General features: G+C 54.2%; 1 protein-coding gene across 1 annotated transcript in view; it reads left to right on the forward strand.

Annotated features, from left to right (window-relative positions):
• Nucleotides 1-23,348, forward strand: part of ETS1 (ETS proto-oncogene 1, transcription factor) — an 84,719-nt gene that overhangs the window by 50,840 nt on the left and 10,531 nt on the right. Inside the window, exons 4-8 of the mRNA XM_005427899.2 lie at nt 9,501-9,620; nt 10,131-10,331; nt 13,657-13,734; nt 14,940-15,185; nt 19,405-19,665. Of these exons, the coding sequence (XP_005427956.1) occupies nt 9,501-9,620; nt 10,131-10,331; nt 13,657-13,734; nt 14,940-15,185; nt 19,405-19,665 (906 nt within the window). The remainder of the gene's footprint in view (nt 1-9,500; nt 9,621-10,130; nt 10,332-13,656; nt 13,735-14,939; nt 15,186-19,404; nt 19,666-23,348) is intronic.

Here is a 23,348-nt window from a genome sequence, read left to right on the forward strand (position 1 = left end):
CCCGGCGCCCGCGGCAGCGAGCGGAGGTGACCCGGAGCTGCCGAGCCTCCCTCCCTCCCTCCTCCCTCGTCATCCTCTGATCCTCCCGCATCACCGCCTTCCTCCGTGCTGGCAGCATCCTGTGGGATGGTCTGGCCTTCAGGAACATCCCAGGGACCTTCCCCATTGGTGCATGGACGCAGCAGCGGCAGGTCCGGCTCTCACACACATTCCCAGAGGATGAATGGGAGCTGGTGAGAGCAGCAGAGGCTTTGATGTGGTCGGACATATCTGGGGTTGAACATCCCCCCAGCCCCGGGCACTGCCACTGCCCTGCCATGTGCTGCCTCGTGTCTGGTGTGACTGGGCCCGGGGGCAGGGGCTGGGCCTGGACACAGAGGGATCAGTCTGAGCAGGGAAATCAGGGGAAGGCTGGGAATTCCTCGGGACAGACATTGGAAGTGCTTGGCTGAGCATCTCCGTGTCTGATTGCTTCCCAAGGCAAGGGAATTGAGGCTTCTGTTAGGACCCCCCAGCAGCAGGGACAGCTCTGGAGTCCATCAGCCTCAGAAATGTCTCGTGTCCTGGTGATGGGCAGCACAAATGATGGGGTTTTATCAGGGCATGGAGTCATTGCACATGGATCATCAGGATTGTGGGATGAAAACATCCCGAGCTGTGAGGTCATGCGTGGCTGCTCACAAAGTGTGCTGGCACAGTTTGTTCTTCAGGAGTGTCTGAGCCGGCTCGGAGGGTTGGGATCCTTTGTGAGTGATGAAAGAGCTCAGCTTGAGTGAAGGTTCCTTGGCCTTCCTCCTGCTGCGAGGGGACAGCCCTGCCAAGAGATCTCAGCCTTCCCTTTTCACACTTCCCATCCTGACAGCATCTTCCCCACGCAATGTTCTGCCAATTATCCTCAACCTGGCCTTGCTACATCCTTGCTCTCCCTTGCTGGGAGACTCTGGTGCATGGCTTGGCAGCCCCAGCCTGCAGCAGCAGCTGGAGGTGCTGGAGCTGAATCCCCTTTGTGTCTGTCCCTATTCCTGGGTGATGATGAAGGACAGGGAGATGAATATCTGCAGAAGAGTCTGAGAGTTTGTTTGGATGGAAGGACGGAGAACTATTCCATCTGAACTGTCTGGGGAGTACCTTGGGAGCATCCTCAGGGTGCTTCTGCAATCCAGGAAAAAACCCATGGCAGGGTTCTGGGATGGGTTCATTCCTCTCTTGGGACAAATCCTCCAGTCCCATCCCCCCCCATCACAGATACCAGAAATGGCAACATCAGCCAGGGAGTTGAGAACAGCAGAACTCCTGGGTGTGACCAGGCTGGAAGGGAATGTGAGCTCTCAGGTGGGTGTGTGTGACCCGGAGCAGCGTGCCCTAAGTGCTGGAGCCCAGGTGGGATTGCTCTGGCAGGCTCAGGCTGGGCTCCTGCAGCCCTGCAAGGCTCTGGGGGCACGGCTGGCACTGAGGGCTCCTGGCACAATGAGGAGCTTCAAGCAGCTTCTGGTTGTGAGCCCGTGAGCAGCTGGGCTCTGTGCCAGCAGCAGGGCACTGTCTGCTCAGTGCTGAGTGCCGGGGCTTGGCAGGGGTTTTTCCCTTTTCCCCCATTTGCTGTTGAGCAATCCCAGCTCTGTGGGGTGTGAGCAGCGGGGCTGGGTTGAAAGGAGCATCTCCTGGAGGTGGGGCATGACCTGGGCTGGCTGGTTCCACCTGAGCTGCCTCCAGCCGGGCTGGATGTCCATGACAGGCTTTTCCAGGGCCACGTGTCCATGTCAGGCTTTTCCAGAGCTGGGTGTCCATGACAGGCTTTTCCAGGGCTGGGTGTCCCTGACAGGCTTTTCTAGGGCTGGGTGTCCATGGCAGGCTTTTCCAGGGCTGGGTGTCCATGGCAGGCTTTTCCAGGGCCGGGTGTCCATGACAGGCTTTTCCAGGGCTGGGTGTCCATGGCAGGCTTTTCCAGGCTCGGCAGCGCGTGTGCCGTGCCCTGCCCGGGGATTAGAGTCTTTAGAGGCGAGGTTAGCAGGGATTAGGGTGATTAGGGGGAAGCCTGGCTCACAGGTTTGCGCGATCCCAGCCTGGAGGTGAGGCGCCAATCCTGCCTCCGGAGGGACGCTGCTGCTGGGATATTCCATTGGGAAAGAGGCAGGGTAGCGATGGCTTTGCCTCCTGAGCAGGAGGGGCTGGGCAGGTGGAGGTTGCTCCTGGCTGGCTGCAGCCTCCTGGCCTGGCTGTCTCCAGCCTGGAGCCTCCACAGGGGTTTAATGAAGCTGGACTCTGCCCTCAGGCCAGTGGGCTTGGAAAAGCCTGGTGGGAGTTGTAGGTTGTGATGCTGTTAAATCTGAAGGGGCTGCAAAGGCCACTGAGAGCTGATTCAAGAGTAGGAGGGTCTGGTGCTGAGCTGCTGGAGCTGCTGGAGCCGGACCGCTCCAGCCTTGTGGCATCTCATCCTGGAACCCTCGGGTGGGTTGGGTTGGGAGGGACCTTAAAGCTCATCCCGTCCCACAGGCACCTTCCCTGTCCCTGTCCAGCCTGGCCTTGGACACTTCCAGGGATCCAGGGGCAGCCACAGCTGCTCTGGGCAATGCTGGTGGAATTGGATTGATGACCAATCTTGTTTCTGACTTCTTTGATGGTTCCAACAAGTGCTGTTAAACCATGGCCACATTCCCCAACCTCAGATGTGGCTGAATCGCCCTAGGGTTTGCTTTATCCATCTGTGCTCCTTCCAGCAGCTGAAACGGGGAGGATGGGGTGAATCCCCAGCTGAGGGAAGCCCCTGAGCTGCTGAAGGAAGAGGAGCTGTGGGCCCTGGCCCTGCTGAGCTGGGGGAGCTTTGCCATAGTCACAGTGAGCGTTGACTCAGGGGCTGTGGTTTAGCGCAGCTTCAGCCCTGGCCTTTCTCTAGCACTTCATTGCCTCTTCTCCCCACAAAAGCCAAGGACAGAGCGAGCTGCCCACCAGGCTGCTCCCCTGTGAGCTCCTGGGACTCTCAAGGATGCTGCTTTCCCAGGATTGCCATCCAACACCCACGTTACAAAGCAGGGAGAGCGAGGGAGGAGAAGGAGCTGGAGCCTGAGCAGGGCAGGCTGTGACTGATGGCGGCTGCAGAACCCTTCCCCTGGGCCTGGTTCCTCACAGAGCCAAACCAGCCCTCCCTCACCTGGTGGCTGCTCTGTGTCCAGTTTCCTCATGGACACAGCCAGGCTAGGCTGTCCATGGCACACAGGGCTGAACCCCAAACCCGAGGCAGAGCAGAGCATCCCAACACCTCACCCACAGCTGAACCTTCCCCTCTGGTGCTCCAAGTGCTGAGAGCCCAAACCTGGGACAAAATGCCTTTATCTGCATTTAGGGAGGACGGTGCTCAGGCCCGTTTTGAGGGGAAGAGCTGGCCCCCATGGCACACCACATCTCCCTAAGAAAACTGCTGAGGGCCGGAAAAAAGCCGGCTTTGTTGGGCTTTCTGCAGTGCTAAGCACTGTGGGCTTTCGGTTTCCTCTCTTGTTTTTCTCTCGAAGCCCAGCTTTCATCTCACAGTATTTATTTTTCACTGCTTGAAGGAGGGAAAAAAAAAAGACTTATTTTTCTTCTCTTTTTTATTTTTTTGTTGAAGAAATATATTTATTTTAAATTAAAATAGCAAATGTCTGCACCTTTTGTGCCATCCTTGCAGAGGGAAGCAGGGCTGGTCTCTGGCAGGAAGGGGACCCAAATCTTCCCCATCTGCTCCCATCCCATCCCATCCCATTCCCAGCAAACACCCCTTGCTGTGCTTATCCCTGCTCCCCATCCAGATTTCCTTCTGGTCCCTTTTTTCCAGCTTTCTGTCCCATTTTCCCTTTCCCCCCCTGGAATCTTGCTGCCCTTTGGGTCCGAGGAGCCCTAATTGGAACAGGCCAGCTTCTCTCCTGCTTCCTGCGTGGGAGTGAGAGGCAACGCTTGTGAAAACAGTTCAAAAGTGCACACAAATTTTTGCCTAATCCTGCCTAAATAACAGGGGGCTCAGCCAGGGTTGTTTGCCCGGGTGTCCCTGCTCCAGGGCGGGGGGCACCTGGGAAAGGCAGAGCTGCCCCAGGGGCTGGAGGAGCCTGGGGGTGCTGGAAACCTGAGCTGGGGACAGGGTGGGGACGTGGTGGGGACGTGGTGGGGACGTGGTGGCTCCACGGTGCCTGGCAGCCTCGCTGGGGAGCGTGGGAAGGGTCTCAGCTCCCAGCCCCCCTCTCCTCAGCCTGCTCTGATCCTGAGAAAGGTTCTGTGTGCTGAACCCTCCCAGCTGGGGGACGTTGGGAAATCTGTGCTGCAGCTTCCCCCAGCTCCAGCTCTGCCCTGCTCTGGATCCCAGGGAAAGCTGGGACAGAGGGGCTCAGGGAGATGAGCTCGGGGTGGGCTGGGGGGAAACTGTGGCCTTGGTGGGCACAGACCCATTGTGGGCACGTTGGGGGGGGTGGGAGAGTGAACCCCTGGCACCCTCTGGGAAACTCCTGCTCCATCGTCACCCAGCAGTGGGGGGACATCCTGGAGAGTGGGCAGCTCCAGGATGGGATGGGGGCTCCAGGGGGATCTCAGCTGCCTCAGGGCTCAGGGATTGAGGTTTCTGAGGGACACAGGCATGAATTCATGGAGCCCTTGGATGCAAAGGATCTTGTTTGAAACTAACCTGCATTTTCTCCCCTTATTTAACCATGGAATCCTGGAATGGTTTGGGTTGGAAGGGACCTTAAAGCCCATCTCATCCCACCCCCTGCCATGGCAGGGACACCTTCCACTGTCCCAGGATGCTCCAAGCCCCGTCTAACATGGCCTTGGGCACTGCCAGGGATCCAGGGGCAGCCCCAGCTGCTCTGGGCACCCTGTGCCAGGGCCTGCCCACCCTCACAGGGAAGAATTTCCTCCTGAAATCTAATCTAAATCTGAATCTAAATCTAAATCTGAATCTAAATCCAATGTAAATCTAAACCCTGTTTCATTTTCAAGCCTTTCCCCCTTGTCCCTGTGCCTCTGCCAAGCCACACAAGGCCTGGCATCTCTGTGGCATCCTGTGCTCCAGGCCTGGGCCGGGGAGGCTGAGGAGACCTTGGCTTCCTGCCCTTGGTGTCCGTCCGTCCATCCATCCATCCATCCATCCAGGACAGGAGGTGTTGTGGGGTCAGCTGGCTCTGCTCTGACCCTCCCCACATCCATTTCCAGCAGCCACTGGGTGAAACCCCACACCCATGGAAAAAAAAGTGAGTGGCCGAGGGGAGCCTGGAGGAGTCACTGACCCCGAGTGGAAACTGGGCTGAAGAATGGCTTTGCTCCCATCCCTCTGCTCGGCCCATCCTTTTTTTGCCCTGTCTGCCATTTATTTTCCTTCTGCAATCAGTTGCAAATGGCTTTGGCGTGCAGAGGAGTTCTGTGCATTTGAAGGTCAAAATCCCTGAAGTTTGTAAATCTGAGTTCTTTAAAAAGATCAGATGTGTGGAAATAGTTTATACATGCAGGGCCTGGTGGGAGCAGAGTGAGAATTTGGCTGGGAGATGAACTTGGTGATCTTGGCCTCTTTGCTCCTGGTTTTCTCTCAGGCTCCACGTGCCCCTGGCTGGGGGGTCTGGGCAGGTCCCCCCTTAGCACAGAACCCATCCAGGGCAATGTCAGGGTGTTTTATGCTCTTGTCCCTGTGAGTCCCATCCCCAGGGATGTCAGGGAGCTGAAGGGGCCTGGTTTGGAGAAGCCACGGAGCCTCCAGATCCCTCTTTGCCTTGGAAAGCTGCAGCCAGATAAAAGCTGTCCCCATGCGAGGCAAATCCTGCATCTCTGCTCTGCAGATGCTGCTGACATAACTCTCCAGGGCGACTGCAACTCCTGGCACAGTTTAAAAATCAAACTCTAGCTCCCTGCCTGCTCTCCCAGGAGGGAAATCAAAGGCGGCTCTGTCGGCACGGGACGAGGACATGGCATCCCCACAGCTGGGTGCACGTGGCAGCCGTGTCAGGGGCTTTGATGGGCTCGTAAAAACCAGCCAGAAATCCCAGTCTGGCCCCTGCTGCTGAGCTTGCTTTTGGGATTAAAGCCCCAGCATTCCTAAACTGGGTTTAGGTGGAACAGCTGGGCTTGGTGCTGGCTCCCACCCCAGCCCCTGAACACAGCCCTGAGCTCCGTGGGCAGCACTAAAGGAGAGGTTTTATTGGTGCAAGGTTTGATTAAAATCTTGCAAACAGGTTTCAGATGGCACTGAAAGCTGAATCAGGGGCAGCAAAGTGGGGCTTGTTGCTTTTGTTCCTGAAATTCTGCTCAACTCTGACCTTTAGGTATCCCAGACAGGAGGCGAAGGGCTGGAGAACATTGCCAGGGCTGGGTTTGCCTCCATGGGAAGGAATTTCCCTGCAGCAGCAAAGTTCATGGAGTTATAGGATATTCCAGGTTGGCAGGGATTCACAGGGATCACTAAGTCCTGGCCCTGCACAGAGCTGGGTGAAGCCCACCATGCTCCCTGCACATAAACCACCCAGTTTTAAAATAAATACTGAATTACTTAAATAAATTCAGTACCTCCAAAGCAGCAGAAGCAGAATTTGGGTAAAAACTGTCCATCCACCCCATCTTTCTCAAGCCACCAGCCAAGCCTTGTCCCCAAACACGTCTGCAGAGCTTCACACGCACGTTTGGTTTCCTGGGGTGAGTTTTCCCCAGCTCTGGGACACTACTGACCCAACCAAGGCTTCTGCAGGCTCAGGGCTTTGGGGCTGCTCTGTCCTCAGCAGAAATTCAAACAAGTGGCTGCGACCTCGCAGGAAAAAGCAGATGATGTTTTAGTCCAAATCTGCCGAGCACAACAGATTTTGCAGAAGCCTTGAAGTGTGCATTTGGGTTGATTTGGGTGTTTAAATAGAAACCGTCCTCTGGCTTGGTTTTTTTTATTTGGGAACAGATTGTTTGCTTCCCTGTGACCTCTCCCTGGGAATCACTTTTAAGTCTCCCTGTTTTGACAGGTTGTTTGTGCAGAGCTCAGCATTCACCTTCCTAAACCGAAATCTTATCCTCCCGCTACTGAAAAATTGATTTGCTGGGTTTGTGCAAAGCCAGCCCGTGGATCCTGCATGACCAAACAGCAGGATCAGGGATGGGTCCTTGCTATTGCAGAGATAAAAATACCGTTTTTCACCCTGCTCTTGGTGTCTGGCATGAGGAGCTCACCTCCACACAGGTTTTCATGGTGATTCAGTGTTAAATTGGGGTTAGAACCGTTTTCTCAGCCTGGCTCTGACTCATCTTCCCAGGGCAGGCAGGAGCTGCTGTTGAGGCAGGCAGAGGGAGCAGATTCCTGGGTGGTCCCTGTGGCCACAGAGCAGGGAGAGCAGAGCATTCAAGTGTAACTTGAGGATGAAGGGAAAGGGGCACCGAGCCACTTTCTCCCAGTGTTATCTCAGGCAGCAGATGGGGAACAGAGATAGTGATGGTGGCTGCTCATTTTCTGTGCCCTCTCCAGCCAAATCCAGTAAATAATGAAGTGTAATTTGCCAAATAGCCTTTGGATGTGGGATTTGCTTTCAAAGGTCCTGATCCTGCCACTGTGGAGGCAATCCTGGATTGTGTGCTGGGCTGAGGGCAGGAATTATGTCCTGAGAGACTCCATGTCAAGAATTTCACTGCTCCTGCCTGAGCCAAGGGTCTGCAAATCATTTCTTGAGAGCCCTGGGGACTTGGCTGGAGAACGTGCAAAGGGAAGGGGGAATTTTTGTGTTGGGGCTGAGAGGTGGAAGGTGCAGAAGTGGGGACAGAGAAGTTGCTCTGTGTGGCTTGGCAGTGGAATTGAGTCGGGAGCACCCAGTGGATGATCTGGGGATACTTGCAGCATTGTTACCCTCACCCTGTGCTACAGAGCTGCATGTGGAGGTTTATCCATGGAAAACCAGGATTGTTTAAGTTGGAAAAGCCTTCCAAGATCATGGGGTCCAACCATTGCCTAGCACTGCCAGGTGACCACCAACCCATGTCCCCAAGAGCCACATCCACAGGTTTTTTAAATATTTCCAGGGGTGGTGACTCCACTGCCCCGGAATTCTGTTGACCCAACCCCCAGATTCTCACTTGGAAAAAAACCCATTGTTGGGTTGTTTGGCCTTTAAATGATTTAAACTCCTCCTCCTCCTCCCTTTAAACTCCCATGAGTTTGGCTGGGGAGGAGTTGAGTGGAGCAGGAATTCCTGACTGGGCAGCTGGACTGGCTCTTCCCAGTGGCTGCAGCGCTGCTTCCATCGCTGACTCTGTGTTTTATCAGGAATACACCAACACTGCCTGGAACAGGCCCTCAGCAGCATTTTGCAAGTGTAAAGGTTTATTAAATCAGGAGTTTAATGAACTTGGAGCGATGGAAAACTGTGGTGGTTGAGTTTCCACAAGACACAGAATTTTTGATTTTCAATGTTGGCGTCCAGATATTCATGAGAACACCAAAGACTTTCTTTGCCCATGGTGTCATTTTCCACTGAATTTTCATGGAAAATTTCCACTAGGCTGCAGAGCTAAACCAACCTCAGGTGGAAGATTTTCATCTCTGCTGACCAAGGGCAGTTTTTGGGGTGGTGGTTGTTCAAGACTTTCCTTCTTCATCAAAGATGTTTTTCAGGAATACTGAAAGTACGGGAAAAAGAGCCAAACCTCTCTTCAGATATTTTGCCTCAAATGGTTGCTTTTATTGTGAGACTCTTTGGCAATAAAGTTTCATCTCCTTCCAAATAAATTAGAAAAAGGGATTTAAAAAAAGGAAAGGAAGAGGTTTGGTCCTTGTCAGGACTGACTCCAGGCCTGGCTCTTGGCTTGGCCCCGCTGTCCCATGGGATGGCAGCGTTGGCCATGACTCACCCTGGCTCCTGCTATGGATGTGCATGACGTAACTCTGGGCTAATGTGGGATTTTCCAGCTCTTTGTTTCCCTTCCCCCCTCAAATGGGTATTCTGCCACTCCTCCATCCTGTCTCAGCCTGCTGTCAGCTCACTTTTTCATGGACTCTTAGAATCATGGAACGGTTTGGGATGGAAGGGCCCTTAAAGCTCATCCCATTCTACCTCCTGCCTTGGGCAGAGACACCTTCCACTATCCCAGGTTGTTCCAACCTGGCCTTGGACCCTTCCAGGGAAGGGGCAGACACAACTTCTCTGTGCCAGGGCCTCCCCACCCCCACAGGGAAGAATTTCCTGGGATAAAGAATTTTCTAGGATTCTTTAATTTTCCTCTTGCTTTTCTTTGGACTGGCATGACAGAGTGGCAATTCAGAGATGCTTTACTCCCGCTTTCTTGCACACCCTGGTGTGGGATTCTGCCTTCCTTGGTGCCTGGAGCTGCTGAGCCATTTCTCAAGCTCTAGACACACCTGGGATGCTGAAGCCCAGCAGGCTGATGTCTGGAAAGGCCTTGATATCATCATCCAGTAGCACATTCCAGAAGTGTAGGTACACTATGTGCACCTGGCTGGCATTTCCTGACATCTTTCCCAGCCCTGTGTCCTCATGGCTCTGTTTCCCTCCTGCTTCTTTCAGACATGGAATGTGCAGATGTGCCTTTATTAACACCCAGCAGCAAAGAAATGATGTCCCAGGCGCTGAAAGCCACATTCAGCGGCTTTGCCAAGGAGCAGCAGCGGCTGGGAATTCCCAAAGGTAAGACCTGGCTTCCCATGAGCGACCACAGTACCCACAGGGGTTGTGTCCTCCTTCCAGGCTGCCCAGAATTCCCTGTCTGCCATTTCCCCTGCTGGTTCTCCTCAGGTGGTGCTGCCATTCAAACACCACCTGAAGCTTCTTGGAAGCTTCAGCTGGAAAAATATGGACAAGTTATCTCTACTAAACAGAGAGGCAGCAGGAACCCTTTACTGGAGGCTGGTGACTGGGAGAAACCAAGAAAATTGGAGAAATGGGTGGGAGAAGGGGGTCAGAGAAGTGATGGGATTTTTAGAAGTCCCAAACGAATCCAAAGCTTGTTCCTTGGATGAAACGTGTCCACATTAAGGCTGATCCAGCCTGGGCATGGTGTTCCTCACACCCTGGTGCCAGTGGGCTGCCAGTCTCCAGGGCTGAGGCTGTGCCAGTGCAGGGCAGCTGCAGCACTGTCTGTGTCCTGTTTTCCTGGGAAAACTGCCTGAGGGTGCTCACGGCTGGATCCCTCTGCAGACCCCCAGCAGTGGACGGAGACGCACGTGCGGGACTGGGTCATGTGGGCAGTGAACGAGTTCAGCCTGAAGGAGGTGGATTTCCAGAAGTTCTGCATGAATGGAGCTGCCCTCTGTGCCCTGGGCAAGGAGTGCTTCCTGGAGCTGGCGCCTGACTTTGTGGGAGATATCCTTTGGGAACATCTGGAGATCCTGCAGAAAGGTCAGTCCTGGGGTGTCCCAGTGAACAATTCACAGCATCCCTGCCAGCCTGGTTCTGGGGCTTTCCACAGACCAGGAGGTGTTCACCTTGAGCTTTAATCCCAGGAAAAACATCTTCCAAACCCCAGCTTTTCAGCAGGATTCCAAATGGGCATCCCAACGGCAGCGGGCAAGGCAAATCCTGGCAGTGCCTCAAAGAGGCAGAGTGTTTGTGCCAGCTGCTTGGCAGGGATTCTCAGTGGGCAGGGACACTGTGACTGCCTGGAATCCATGGTGGGATTTTCCAAAGCATTTTTCCTCAGCCTGTTCAGCTCCTGTTGTGAATTTTACTATTTCCTCCACTGGAACTGGGTACAGGAATACAGCCAAAATCCTACCCAAATTTCCCAGTGGCGATTGGAAGCTGCTTTGCTTTGTTCCATGTCCCAAAAAAGGGTGTTCCATGTCCCCAAAACCAGCATTTCTGGGAGGAGAAGCCATCTGTGCCATTCCCTGCATGACAGCATCCAAGGGCATTAACTTCCAGTGACTGGGGGCACACACTTTGATTTAGGGTGTTGATTTTCCGTGTCTGGATGCCCAGGAGCACTGGGATGGTTTCTAAGGAGCAGGTGAGGAGCTGAGCACCTCAACCCGAGCCACAAGCTGGAGCTGCAGCACACCTGGGCTCTTTTTCCAGCTCCCTTCTCTGCAGAGTTCTTTGCTTTCCTGGAATGTCCCCTGTGCTATCCTACTGACCCTGGTGGCAGGAAGGGGAGGGGGAGCACAGTTATTCCTTCCAGGAAACCATTGACAAATGGATGTTAATTGCCCATTACTAATTTTACTGCTACCTGTGGTTTGCAGAAGGTAAACATGGCCCTTCCCGGGCTCCGGGCAGGCCAGGCTGTTTTCCTGCTCTTGGGCTCTAAATCTGGTCTGTCCCTTTTGTTTTGCATATTTTTCATGGAGTGCTTGGATCAACACTGAGCAGTTTAACCAAACAAAGCCAAACCTTGTGTCAGCCCAATTTCTCCTTGCATTGAGCCATTGCTTGCACCTTCCCACAGCCCTTCTTCCCTGCTGTCCCTGCCCATGGCTGGGAGGTCTTCAAGGTCCTTTCCAACCCAGTCATCCTAGGATTCTGTAATTCTGTGATTTTTTTGGGCTGTGCCCACTGTAGAGAGTGGGATGTGCTGCAGGCACTGAGGCACCAGGGCTGGGTTTGCACCTCCTTCCTGCAGATTCCCCACACAGAGATGGACTTGATGCTGTACATTTATGGCAGAGGGGAATCATAACTTCAGACAGCACCGACACACATGGCTATTCAGACCCTGAATTGGCAGGGGAATCATAATTTCAGACAGCACTGACACACGTGGCTATTCAGACACTGAATTGGTGGTACAAAGGCCTAGGACAGGGAGGAGTTTTTCAAAGAAGCTGAAAATCTTTGTGCGTGCTGCAACTCTTCTTCTGAAAGGCTGAAAATGAATAAAGCTGAATTTCTGTGTCTTCACACTGTTGGTGTTGCCCTAGGAACCCAGAAATCTCCGTTGCCTGTTTGGTTTCACTGGTGACTTTGTCACTCTTGCACAAGCTGGGCCCTTGCTCCTCTGGTGGGCTCTGAGCACATGTCCAGTGAGGTATCTGTGGGTGACAAAGAGCTCCCAAGAAATAACCAGCCTCCCCCCAGGACTGGTTTCTGTTCCCTGTAAGTGCTGGGGCTCATTCCAGCCCTGACCAGAGCTGGGCTGAAGCTGCACAGACAGAACAGAGCTGTCCCTGTCCCTGTCCCTGTCCCTGTCACATCTCTGCCCACACAGGAGGAGCTGGGGCTCTCCCTCTGCACCTGGATGTGACATGGGAAGAGATCCAGGAGTCTCCAGGCTCAGCCAGGGCTCCAGCTTGTCTCTCCATCCTCCCCACCACCATCACTGGGGGTGTTGGTGCTGGGAGTGGTTGTTAACTCCGAAATGCCTGGCTTTACCTGTGTTGCTGGCCCGGGGTCGTGCTGGGACAGGCTGTGACCCCGCTGTCCCCTGAGCTGACACTGTCCCCTGTGAGCGCTGCCTGACTCACGTACCACAGCCTGCTCAGGCTTTAAAAACAGCACATGGGTGCCTTTTCCCTGCATGGATTTGGGTATTTTCAGGCTCACTTTTCCATAATTCTTCCTAAAATAACCTCCCCAGTTACCAGCAGTCAGCAGTGCCCTGCACTTGACTCTAAGCTCAGCTGAAGGTTCTCCCCTGCTCTGTGGTCACCCCCTGCCCCTTGGCAGACACTGTGGAGAGAGGAACAGAGCATTTCTCATTAGCCCTCTGTGTTTGCACAACCCCTCCTTTTGTTAGGGAATATTTTCCAGCCTGCAGTCCCCAGGGGAGAGGGCCAAATTTAGGCTCCTCACAGGGGAACGTGCGTTATCTGTGCTCTGCTTCTCCAGAGCTGGGGCAGAACAAACCCAGCCCAGAGCTGCCCGGGGGCCTTGCTGTGGTTAAAGGAAAGAAAATTCCCATCCCAGTATCCCTGCTCAGAATGCCATGCTGGAATGAATCAGGTGTTCATGGAAAAACTGCTAGGGGTAGGGGCAGGGTGGCTTTTACATGGGAAAGCAAATTCAGCGCAGCCCAGGAGGAGCAAAGTGCTTGGAAAAAGCCACAGGAAGCAGGGAATCCATGCCTTGATGTGCTCCATGCCCTGTTGCAGTGAGTTATGCCTATGGAAAGCTGAAATTTGGCATTTTGAGCATATATACACGGAGGAGTCTGTGTCAGGAGTGGAACAAAGCAGTTTGGAACATGGAATGTTCTGCCAGCATCAGGTGCTGCACAGGCTGGGAATGCACACGGATTTGGGGTTGGAGGAGCTGGCTTTGGGATGGGTCACCCACTCCCTTGTACACACCTACTGCGGGTCTGAAAATAGGGCTTTTCCAGGAAAACAACTGTCCTTGTGTGGGGAGTTTTTCCAGGAGCTCACACATGGAAGTGTGCTCAGCAACCCCCAGGAGAAGGAGAGGTGACAAAGCCTGAGGCAAGCAAGGAAATGCTGCAGCTGGGAGCTCAGAGCCTCCTGGGGCCCTGGCTGAGAGCATTGTTGCTGTTTGGGTTGGGCTGGTTTTGTTCAAGCTCAGCCATTCCTGCAGCAGGAACTCCCAAAGGACCCCACGTGCCCTGGGTTCCTGTGGGATTTCAGCTCTGGATTCATTTCTGTTGCTCAGAACGTCCCATTTGACCTGGGGAGGAGATTTTGGGAAGTTCAGGGCTCTGTGTGTCACAGCAAGTGTTGCACAGCTCCGTGTGCCTTCCACTGGTGACATTTCCTTCGTTTCCTCTTTGCAGAGGAGGTGAAACCGTACCCAGCAAACGGAGTGAACACCACGTACCCCGAGTCCCGCTACACCTCAGACTACTTCATTAGTAAGTCTCAATTAGCAGTGTCAATTATCACCATTACCATGCCTGGAGGCACCTTTGAGCAGAGATTTGTCCTCACCACAACAGGACTGCACCCTGCAAAGGGGATGCTGTGTTTCCAAGGGTTTAGCGTTGATTTGGAAGCCTCTTGGACTTTTTGGTGGCTGCCTTGTGTGCCAACATCTGATTTCTTCAAGCACTGTTTGTTTGAAGCTGTAACTCAGCAGATTTTGAAAGCAGCCTCAGCACACCTGAGTATTGGGAATTGTAAAAAACCTCTTAAAAAAGGGAGGGAATGGGGGAAAGGCTGAACTCTGGATTGCCAGGGAGCAGCCTAGCCAGGAAAGGGATGAGTCTCCACCTGCACTCCTGCACTTCCCATTGCCATTGCTTTGGAGATGTTCTTTAAGGACATTGGAAATCTAGGAGATATTTCATGAACCAGCAAAAAGCCTAACTGACCTGAGGAGGAGAGATTTGGATGAGGTGTGAGGGTGGGGAGGCCCTGGCACAGGGTGCCCAGAGAGGTGGTGGACTCTCCATCCCTGGAATTGTCCCAAGCCAGGCTGGACAAGGCTTGGAGAACCTGGGATAGTGGGAGGTGTCCCTGCCATTGCAGGGGTGGGACTGGATGAGCTTTAAGTTCCCTTCCAATCCAAAACCTTCTGGGATTCCGTGATTCTGTGGATTGGGATTCCAGGCTCTAGCATGGGGAGAGGTGGCTGTGCAAGGACTCACCTTTCCCAATCAGCAATGAAACATTTTTACCCTGTTACTCCTCTGCTCAGCAACAGGGTAAAATCCACTCCCCAGAATTTTCCAGCTTTTTCCTTCTGGCAGCTGCCCTGGCAGGAGTTTGGTGCAAAGCACATTGGGGACGGTCGGGGGTGTCTTATTTTGCTAAATTGCTGCATTTTCAGACCCCATCTCTGTAGCTTCTGGAGCCCTCACCCAAAACATTACAGGAGGAGTGTGGGGTGCTCTGAGCCCTCACCCCAAGCAGTGCCCCAGGGCGGGCTGTGGGATGTCTGGAACCCTCACCCCAAGCAGTGAGGGGCTGTGGGATGTCTGGAGCCCTCACCCCAAGCAGGGAGGGGGTGTGGGGTGCTCTGGAGCCCTCACCCCAAGCAGTGCCCCGGGGAGGGCTGTGGGGTGCTCTGTGACCTCGGGGCTGCTTTGCGCGGGCTCTGACCCTGCTGTGTCCCCAGGTTACGGCATCGAGCACGCGCAGTGCGTGCCGCCCTCCGAGTTCTCGGAGCCCAGCTTCATCACCGAGTCCTACCAGACCCTGCACCCCATCAGCTCGGAGGAGCTGCTGTCCCTCAAGTACGAGAGCGAGTACCCCTCGGTGCTGCTGCGCGAGCCCGCCCAGGACCCACTGCACAACGACTTCTTCCCCATCAAGCAGGAGGTGGTGACCCCAGACAACATGTGCATGGGCCGTGCCAGCCGAGGTAAGGCTGGGATCAAACCTGGGAAAGGAACCTGGAGAGGGTTTTCAGGGTTTAACAGAAGGTTTACACGGGATGTGTTTGTAGGGGAACTGGGAGATGAGAAATGCTGAGTTAGAAATGGAACAGGACAGATATTGTTGAGAGAGAAATTGTGATGTAGTAACTTCTTTGAGCCAGGTCTAATGAGCTCTCGGAGGTCTGTATCACATCCAAGATAGCTCAGCTACCTTTGGAGGCATAAAAATCAGCAGGATGGCTTCTGTTGCAGTGTTGGAAACAAAAAGGTTTAATAAAAGACAAAATAAGAAACAAAGAAAAACCAAGCCAGGTGCTAGATGTTCTTGCTCCTGGTAAAACACCTCACAAAAGCAATTTTCTTTGTTCATTCCTTTTTCTAGTGAATTGCTCAGGTGTGACTTTTTGGCTTCTGTCCAATTAGCTATCCTTAAGTTTGAGGTGAAGTCCCCATGGCCTGTGAGGTGGCTTTTTCACCTAATCCAGGAGAGAAACTTCTGGGCTTCTTTTCTTTTTGAGGGGACAAAGGATGGTTTTGTCACTCCATCAACAAAGGGCACACTCCTATAAAATGGAACTAGAAAAAGAGTTTTAAAGGATAGATTGTAAAGAAGACTAGATACTTTGGAGCAATAGAACGATGAAAGTTCTAGAAAAGGGGATTGTGTGACAGGGGCTGGCTTTGTGGCCCTGGGAGCACCGAGGGAGCTGAGCAGTGCTGACACAGCCCTCTCCCAGCACTGCTGGCTTCCCTGGTGGCTCTGGGCCCTCCCTGCCCTTCTCCCTCCCCAGGGAAACCTCAAGGAAGGTCTTTCTTTCCTCTCCTCTGCTGCCTGTTTTACATCCTCTGCAGAAAGGTCATGTTTCTGGTGCTGTGCTCTGATGTCCAGCCTGAGAGAAATTGAACTGAGCTTTCATGTTATCAGGGAGGACAAACTGCTGGGTGCTTGTAGAAATCCCATTTTTCGAAGCCCAGGCAAATCCCCACAAATTCTTCACAAGTTCTCATTGGGAATTGCTGTTGAAGGCTCTGAAGAGTTTTGCACTCTGTGATCTGAAGTCTTTGTCCATTATGTCCAGGATTTGATGGCTGCTTGTTTGAAATATTCTGCTGCAGCCAATTCCTGAGCTTAGTTAGGAGGTGCAGATCAGCAGAGCCAAGGACCCCCTGAATGCTGCTCCCCAGAGAGTTACAGGTACCTGATTCCTGTTTGAAGTGGTGGGATTTGAACACCTGAACACTTTGGAGGATCTGAGCCCAAATTCCTTCCCAATTAATGTTGTGAGGCTGGGAACACGTGGGGCCCACGTGTCTGATTGCTTTGTGAGCACATCAGTGATGCCAGGCTGGGGATGTGGCTCTGCCTCCTTCAAAGCAAAAAGCTGAATCCATGGAGCTCGAAGTCCCTCACAAGTGAGATCATTATCTCCAGATTCCAGGTAGGGAACCTGAGGCACAGGGAAGAGCTGTGACCTGCCTGCCATCCCCTAAAATGGAATCCAGGTGTCCTCAGCCCCAGAATTCGTTACAGGGACGTGGTGCTGTGAGCCAGGTTTGATGTGCAGCAGTTAAACCCATTTATCCAGAGAGCTGAGGATGAGCTGCCCTCCCAGCAAAGCCAGAGCTGCTTTCCAGGCTGTGTGGCACGTGCTGCTCATTTGAACTTCCTCACTCTTTTTCCAGGCTGGGAGAGCCAATTACAGGGAACTTGTTATTTGTGCTCTTGCCTCTCCTTCTGAGAGAGGTGACCTGAGCCAGAAGGGCTGCAGGGTTTCAATTTTGGGGAAACTTCTCTTTTTGGGGTTGTTTTTCTGCAATATCTTTGCCTTTTCTTGACCTTTTCTTTAACACAGGTGATTTCATCATTTTCACAGTGCAATGGTTCAGGAAAGCTTTTGCAACTGAACCTCGAGCCTGTTCTCAGTGGCAAACCTAAAAATGGTTTCAGGGGAGGGAACAGAGAGCCCTGGCTGCTGCTGTTAGTAAAGACTTGAACAGTGCTTGCAAGAGGCTGTGCTCACACCAGTGCTGCATTTCAGCCATGGAAGGGCTTTGGGGGACACAAATCCTCCCAGGGCTGGGGGAAAGCCTTAATATAAAGCAGAGCCCAGTTAATTTATATTTATGTCCCTCTCTACCTTGCACTGTCTTACAAGGTTAGTCTGACACAAAGTCAAGCCCTTCAGCATCACCTCGGGGTGAAGGTTTTCCAGACACTGTGGGGCCTTTTCCAGGCCTTCTGTGGGGCCTTTAGGAGGAAGTTTTGGGGTCCCATGGGGGTTGTTTCTCTCTGCCCTGTCAGCTGGTTGAGAAGTGGAGCTGCCAAAGTCATTTAAGCTGGTCCTGAGTAAGTGCAGGGCGTGATTGTTCCAGCTAGGTGGAATTTAGGTGAATTTTCAATGGATTGACACAAATCACATCTCTGTCAGGTTTTAATTCCTTTTCTAAATGAGCCTGTGCTGCAGGATTGCTCAGGGAATTGGTTATGCCAATTAATGTACACACACAGCAGTGTTGTGTTCTCCCTAGCAGGATTCAGGGAAGGATTGGAGCGTGAAAATCCTCAAACAGCAAAAAGAAAATAGAAGAGAGTTTGGAACAGGGCTGTCCCAGCAGAATGAAGCCAATGGATCCCAGCTCCCAGTGACTCCAGGCCAGCAATCAGGGCAGGCCCTGCAGTAGTTGAGTCTTTTCACAGCAAGTGCTCTTCAAACTACAACACAACAAATATTTGGGGGCGTGTGCCAGCGCCCTTCCACGTTCCCTGTCCCCTGGGATTTGCTCTCTGGGCCCAGGCTGTGGGTAGCTCTGCCAATGGAAATTTCTCCAGGAGCTCTTGCACAATCCCAGCAGCTGTTTTTAGCTGGGTTTGGGAAATTAGTGAACTTGAATGATCCTGTTAGCTTGTCAGGGAAGATGTTGAGCAATCAGTAGAGTAGGGAGATCAGAGGCTGCAATTTCAGTTTGTTCTTTGGGGCCTTTTTTAGTTCTGTTTCAGTACAGGGCTGGCTCTGGGGGGTGTAAATCAGCACTGCTGAGGATCCGGCCTCTCATGTTCTGGCTTCGACTAAAAATACCCCAGAGAGTGACTTTGACACAAACCAGCTGTGCTCACCTTACCAGAGCTGGGAAAAGCTGTTGGAGCTCTCAGCCATTGGCTCTGCTCCTGCAGCAAACCTGCTGCTGGCTGGGGATTTGGGGCTGGCTGGAACAGATGGCAGCAAAAGGCTGCTGTGTAATGTGGGGAGAAACATCCAAATTCAAAGAGCTGGGTGTGCCTGAGCAGTGTTTGAATTGGGCTGGCAGATGTAGTGGGGATTTATTGGAGACCTCCAATATCCCTCAGCAGCAAGAGAATCACTGAAATCAGAGAATCATGGAAAGATTTGACTTGGGAGGGACCTTAAAGTTGGTTCTACCCCTGCCATGGCAGGGACACCTTCCACTGTCCCAGGCTGTTCCCAGCCCTGCCCAGCCTGGCCTTGGGCACTGCCAGGGGTGCAGCGGCAGCCACAGCTGCTCTGGGCACCCTGTGCCAGGGCCTGCCCACCCTCTGAATGGAGAGGTCCTGGAGTGCCCATGTTTAGGCTCCTGAGCTCAGCCTTGAGTATCTAAAGTGAATTTTGTCTCTGAAATTGCCTTTTGGAAATGAGGGACCATTTCCAGCCAGCCCCAGGCACCAGTCTTGGGTAGAGAGGCCAGATTTGGGTTTTTCCCCTGTCTCTCTCTGCCTTGCTCTTCTGCCTGAAGTTTTCCAGGACTCAGCCCTGCTCTGGATGGCAAAGGTGGAAATATTGCAGCTCTGGGCTGTGCTCACTTTGGAAATGGGATGTAAAGGAACAGCATCAGTTGCCCTGTGCCTGCAGAGTGCACAGGGGAAGCACTCTGTGCTGGCCAAGGGAGGTACCCTGTGCTGGTCAGGGAAAGCACTCTGTGCTGGCCAGGTGAAGTGTCCTGTGCTGGCCAGGGGATGCACTCTGTGCTGGCCAGGGGATGCACTCTGTGCTGGCCAGGGGATGCACTCTGTGCTGGTCAGGGGAAGCACTCTGTGCTGGCCAGATGAAGCACTCTGTGCTGGCCAGGTGAAGTGTCCTGTGCTGGGCAGGGGAAGCACTCTGTGCTGGCCAGGGGAAGCACTCTGTGCTGGCCAGGGGAAGCACTCTGTGCTGGCCAGACCTGTCTCACCTGCTGTGCCTCCCCCAGGTAAGCTGGGAGGTCAGGACTCCTTCGAGAGCATAGAGAGCTACGACAGCTGTGACCGCCTGACGCAGTCCTGGAGCAGCCAGTCCTCCTTCCAGAGCCTGCAGCGCGTCCCCTCCTATGACAGCTTCGACTCTGAGGACTACCCTGCCACCCTGCCCAGCCACAAGCCCAAGGGCACCTTCAAGGACTATGTGCGGGACCGGGCCGACATGAACAAGGACAAGCCTGTCATCCCTGCTGCTGCCCTGGCTGGCTACACAGGTAGGGCAGGGCCTGGGAACCCCTCTGTGCCCCCAGCCCTGGGGCAGCACCTCCCCATGCCCAGGGACAGGGTCTCAGGGCACTCTGGGCTGCCCCAGCTCGGGGTGACTGGTGCAGGGAGGGTTTTGGGGTGTCTGGGGTCAGCCCAGGGCTGCATCTCCTTTGATCATGGGCATCCCACCCATCTCACAGCTCATGGAGGATGTGGCACCTGGCTGGGCACAGGGCACTCAATGCCCTGTTCTCCCTTTGCCCCTGGCTGGCTGTGGAGGAGCTGGGGCTGGTTTGGCTCCTGAACAGAGCCTGCAGCCCTGTGCTGGTGACTGGTGGGCTCTTGGTTGTGCTTTCCCCCTGGGGCAGGAGCAGGCTCAGCTCCAGCTCCAGCACTGCTCTGTGTGTGGGGATGGAGCCTCTCCCTGCGGCACAGAGGAGGCTCTGCTGTGCCTTGGTGTGAGGCAGGGATGGGGCACTGCCAGAGCCATCCCAAACATTTTCCATTCCCTGAGCTGGGAGAGATGAGAAGGTGATAGGCCATGGAAACTCTGGCTCTTTATGACAGCCCTTCAGCAATCTGGCATCTCCAAGGAGAGAAACCTGGTGGGATGGGACTTCCAGCTAAAGCTGAGCTAATCCTTTCCAGCCCTTCTGTGCCATGGCTTTCCCCTGTGCTCTGAGGAAAACTCTGGGGCAGCCTCCCGCCAGTTCCCCTGGCTCTACACCTTCAGATGTGTCCTGGCCCAGCTGGGAGCAGCTGGTGGAAAGAGTTTGTGGTGATAAAGATCGTGGCCAGGTTCGGAGCAGATCCTGGGGGGCGGCCGTCCCCAAGTGCCTCCCACGCACGGCTCAGCTGGGGCTGACACCGAGCCTGGCAGGGTGGGAGAGCTGCAGGGGGAGGAAAGGTGGGCAGATAATTTTAGGAGTGTAAAAAAGGAAGTGGTTTGTTGCTATAGCTTTAGTTAGAAAGAGAGCTCAGCCCTGCCTGCTGAATGAGACTCTACCAAATATGAGAGTGCTCTGCATTCCTGAATGGGCTGGGGAGGGAGAGGAGGGACTTTGCCCTGGGGCTCATTCTCTGCTGTGCCGTGGAAATCCATGTTCTTGAGAAAAGAGACCACTGAGCACAATTTGCCCTTTTTATTCCTATTTTTATTCCTATTTTCTCCTGGCAATGCCTTTCCCTGTGGCATGGAAGTGCTTTGGGGATGAGCTTGAACAGCTGGGGAAACCGAGGCACCGAGGTGCTGGCAAAATCAGGAGCATTCTTTTCCAAGCTGGATATTTCCCTCCACATTTGCTGTTGCTCATGGAAAAGAGTGCAGAAGAGCCCCCCCTGGAGAGAGGCAAGGAGCTGAAGTCAGTGGCTGGGCCCTGTGTTTTTCCAAGGAATATTAGCACCCCAAAGGCTGTCCTTGGAGCTGTGCCTTCAGGAAGGGGAGACTTGGGTTCATGCAGTGCCAGAGCACAATTCCAAACACTTTCCTCTGTGTAACATTTTCCCTCACCTCATTTCCAACCCCTCTTGGAGCTGAGAAGAGAATCCCTTGGCCCAGGCACTTTGGTGGGATCAATAAGTGGGAAGGCCTGATTTCTTTATTTATTTTTGCATTGCTTCACTTGATAGGCTTTAAATGTGGAGAGGAAAATCTGGGATCACTGGGAAATGCTCGAGCTGGAGCTGTGTTTGCCTGCTCCAAAGGCTGCTGAGCAATATTCAGGGCTCAAGCCAGCAGAGCCAGCTTTTGCCATTGGGAAAGGGCCCTGGATGGGTGACCCTGGCAGGCAGTGACTCCAGAGATTCCCCCTGAGCCATTTTAAAGCCCCCAGACCTTCAGCCCTGGGTTTTCCAAGCAAAGGGAGCCAGAGCTGGGTCACTGTGAGAGCAGGGCCTGGGGAGAGCGAGTAGAACATGCTGGGTTTCAAACTGGAGGAGAACTGGGCACTCCCCACTCTCAGGGTCTGTGCCAGTGAGGAGAACCCTGCTCAGGCTGCTCTGGGCGGGGCTGGAGGTCTGAGCTGAGCCCAGAGTGGGGACTCAGGCAGGGCTCAGAGTGGGGACTCAGGCAGGGCTCAGAGTGGGGACTCAGGCAGGGCTCAGAGTGGGGACTCAGGCAGGGCTCAGAGTGGGGACTCAGGCAGGGCTCAGAGTGGGGACTCAGGCAGGGCTCAGAGTGGGGACTCAGGCAGGGCTCAGAGTGGGGACTCAGGCAGGGCTCAGAGTGGGGACTCAGGCAGGGCTCAGAGTGGGGACTCAGGCAGGGCTCAGAGTGGGGACTCAGGCAGGGCTCAGAGTGGGGACTCAGGCAGGGCTCAGAGTGGGGACTCAGGCAGGGCTCAGAGTGGGGACTCAGGCAGGGCTCAGAGTGGGGACTCAGGCAGGGCTCAGAGTGGGGACTCAGGCAGGGCTCAGAGTGGGGACTCAGGCAGGGCTCAGAGTGGGGACTCAGGCAGGGCTCAGAGTGGGGACTCAGGCAGGGCTCAGAGTGGGGACTCAGGCAGGGCTCAGAGTGGGGACTCAGGCAGGGCTCAGAGTGGGGACTGAGGCAGGGCTCAGAGTGGGGCTCAGGCAGGGCTCAGAGTGGGGAGTGAGGCAGGGCTCAGGCCTGTTTGTGCATTGCTATGCTTTACTCTTACTTTACTCAGGGGAGGAAGTGCTGTCTGGCAGCCAGAGCAGAGGAACTCAGAGTCTGGGCTCTGCTTGTGGCTCTGCTGAGGAGGTGGAGCCTCCCAAGGAGCAGAGCAGGGCTCTGCCAGCCCAGGAGCCCCAAACACCGAGACCCTGGGGTTCCATTTCCCCCTGGGGACACACCCAGCCCCAGCCCCCTGCTCGTGCTGGCCCTGCTGGACCTGCAGGATGGAGAGGGACATCACATCCCTCACCCCCAGAGCTCTCTGTCCTGGCTTTAAGGACCCAACACTCTTGTTCAGGCAGTGTTGGCAGGCTGTTGCTGTGTGCCCAGGGAGGTGGCCCCAGCAGATCTCTGATGCTATCTGCCCCAGAGGCGCCTTCTGGGGTGAGAAGGTGCATTTTGGCGGAAGCTCTGTTGCGTTTGATGTGTTCTTCACCCAGCTCTGAGCGGCCTTTCAGAGCTGCTTTATCTGCCCCCACATCTTGACCTATTTTAACAAGTTGCCATGGTTGCTCACAGAGAGGTTGATGCAATTTTCTTATCTTTTTTTCGAAGGAGAAATGTAATTGCTCAGGAGTTGGTGAACTTCAGTTTCCATTGCTGCAGGGAGGGCCAGCCCTGGACACCTGGGTTTGGAGCTTGGACAGCTTGGATTTTACCCGAGGGCCCAGCTGGGGCTGGGCCAGGGCAGGGCAGGCTGAGCTCAGGGCAAGGTTCTGCCCCCAGAGGGTGCTGGCACTGCCCAGGCTGCCCAGGGAATGGGCACAGCCCCGAGGCTGCCAGAGCTCCAGGAGGGTTTGGGCAGCGCTGCCAGGGATGGACAGGGTGGGGTTGTTGGGGGTCTGGGCAGGGCCAGGAGTGGGACTGGATGATCCTGTGGGTCCCTCCCAGCTCAGGAGGTTCTCTGATTCTGAGATTCTACGTTAAGCCAGATTTTATTTTCTTTGCCATGACACAGAGTGCAAACGTGAAATCCAGGCAAGGGATGGCCTGGGATGTGTTCACTGCTAAACCTCACTCTGGCTCAGCTGAGCTCAGTTTGAGCTCTGTGGTTCA

The sequence above is a fragment of the Geospiza fortis genome, unplaced genomic scaffold (assembly GCF_000277835.1).
Source record: "Geospiza fortis unplaced genomic scaffold, GeoFor_1.0 scaffold140, whole genome shotgun sequence".
Lineage (NCBI taxonomy): Eukaryota > Metazoa > Chordata > Aves > Passeriformes > Thraupidae > Geospiza > Geospiza fortis.